The 2332-nt window shown below is 44.8% G+C and overlaps 1 protein-coding gene across 1 annotated transcript in view; it reads right to left on the reverse strand.

Annotated features, from left to right (window-relative positions):
- Positions 1-233: 233 nt before the first annotated feature.
- The window catches only part of IRX2 (iroquois homeobox 2), a 3827-nt gene continuing 1728 nt past the window's right edge, over positions 234-2332 (reverse strand). The window contains 3 exon segments of the mRNA XM_008590101.1: positions 234-860; positions 1490-1523; positions 1525-1777. Coding sequence (XP_008588323.1) covers positions 829-860; positions 1490-1523; positions 1525-1777 — 319 coding nt within the window. The 3' untranslated portion in view covers positions 234-828.

The raw sequence follows: 2332 nt of genomic DNA on the forward strand, positions 1-2332 counted from the left end.
GCACAAAAATCTTAATTTTCTTGCAATACATTTGTATGTAAATAATCTTGAACCATATGTATCTCTCTACTGTGCACTTCTGTTCCATTGTCTTTTTTAATGAGTGTGAGAAAGGGGAGTTTACTTCACACAGCTTTTTGTTAAAAAGGTGAGGTCAGATCACCTAAAGTTTACATCACTAGGGCTCCATACCCAAATCACTCTCCTAGGAAAAATGAGCCCCAAACACCATATTATTGTAGACTAGTCTGTTTTTATTTACAATTTAAGATATAAATTAGTAAAGAATTGGTGTTGAACAACCAACAAAGATTGTATAACCAGCAATGTTCAAATAAAAACCAGGCAGAATTTATTTACAAAAGTTTAGATTCCATTGCAATACAACTTGCATAAATTACTAGAAGCTTTATATCATTATAAAAATAAATATCAAATTTGTTTCCACTTCTGAAGTACTCAAGTTCTTCAATCACGTTTTATTTCTACTGTGTACATCTTTTACAAATAAATTTTACAGTAAATCCTATCACACCTATAGAATATATACCGTGGCAATGAAGTGATCAATTCAAGATATCCTGAGAAAAAACAGATTGTTTTCAAAAGTCACACATACATCAAGGAAGCTATTACTATGCCAACAAATTCACATATGTCCAACAACAGTCTGTTCCAGTCCTTAGTCTGTGGGTTGATAGTGCTGTGTGGATCCTTCTCTTTTACGGTGGCACGAGATGTGGTCCGGATTTAGAAATCTGTTTTTGTATCTGTGTATTTATGAGCTTGGGAAGAGAGAATGGCCTGCTGAGTTTATTTTTTATTTATTTATTTTTTCCCAAAGCAATTGTGACACCTACCTGTGGACCAAGGAAAAAACCAAATCATCCCAAATCCTTCATTTCTACACCGACACCATCACATTATAAAAATGAGTCCATCTGAAATGGTTCTGCCTCTTTCCCATCTTCAAGATCTGCGATTAATAATTTTGCCTAGTTGTAAAGTAATGTACTTTTGAGATTCTGCTGTGAGCCAAAGCTGCAGGGTCCTGTCTAGTCCATTTGGATGGGGGGCGCGGGCGAGGGGGGCCTGATAAAAGACTAGGGCTTCTTGTGTTACTCTGCAAACATCATCTATAAAGGTTTTTGATATCCGAAGTTTCAGGATATCGCAGCAAATGTCTACTACATATCTACCGTAGTAAAAATGGTTCTACATCGCATGCAAACGCCCAGATTTTAACAATCTATTTTTTCAAAGCAAAAACAACAGTAGTAGTATAATATGTATGTTTTACTTAAAGGAGTAATTCTCCAAAGCAGAACTTGAGTGAAAAAGAGGAAATCTATAAAACAGAAATACTCTCCCCTCTAAAAGAAAAAAGACCAGAGAAGACAGCAATACTCTATCGTCCAGCGCATGACACGCAGCAAGAAAAACGCATCAAGCGCTGGGAGCCGGTCGGGAAGCGCGGGGTGCCACTTACTTGCGCTGCTGGGCTCGGCCCTTCTATAGATAGGGCTGGACGCCCCCGCCAACCACGGTGCAGCCCTCGCCGGCATCTGTCAGGAGAGGGGGCAGTTGGTCAGCACCCGACCCCCCAGCCCGCTGGCTCCGCAGGCAGCCCCGCACCCACGCAGGCGGCACACGGCCCACAAACGCGTCTCCACCGCCCCTCTCTGAGACAAATTCTGGCTGTGTTCCCCAGGTCTCGGTTTTCTGTCCCTTGAGCTGCTTTTTCAGGTAGCCTGAATTATGAGCGACAGAGGCCATGCTCGTATAGAAAAGGAGAGAGAAGGGGGGAAAGGTTCTCATTTTCTATCTGAAGCAATAACGCCTCTGAGGGTAACTGAGAGCGTTTTGTGTCCTTCCAGCCAAAGGCGGAAAGAGGATTCAGCTGAGAGGCCACTTAACCAACAAAACACGCCGGAGCTTAAACTCAGTCAGCGGGAGACGGGCTGTGATTTGCATTCGGTGGCAATTGGTGTTTGCCAAAACTAAAAGTCACGATGATGACAACGCTAGTAAAAGTCACGGTGAATTAAATAAAAAGTAAAATCAAAGCGGGGTCGGTCTAACCCTGCCCGCTTGGCAACCCCTCCGCCCCCGTCTGCTCCTCCTAGCTCCGGGACAAACGAGTGGCTCTTCTGTCCTTCTGCTTTACTCCCGTCCCTGGCGCGGGCTTGCCGTGCCACCTCTCCTGGGTCTCCCCAGCCCCTTCCCCGGCTTTCTCGGAAGTTCTAACTAGCAAGAGGCGCGGCGGCTGTCCCTCCCAGAGCCCCGCGGGCCGCCTACCTTTCTTGGGATCGTAGCCGCCGCCGGGGGGCCG

The sequence above is a fragment of the Galeopterus variegatus genome, unplaced genomic scaffold (assembly GCF_000696425.1).
Source record: "Galeopterus variegatus unplaced genomic scaffold, G_variegatus-3.0.2 Scaffold5843, whole genome shotgun sequence".
Lineage (NCBI taxonomy): Eukaryota > Metazoa > Chordata > Mammalia > Dermoptera > Cynocephalidae > Galeopterus > Galeopterus variegatus.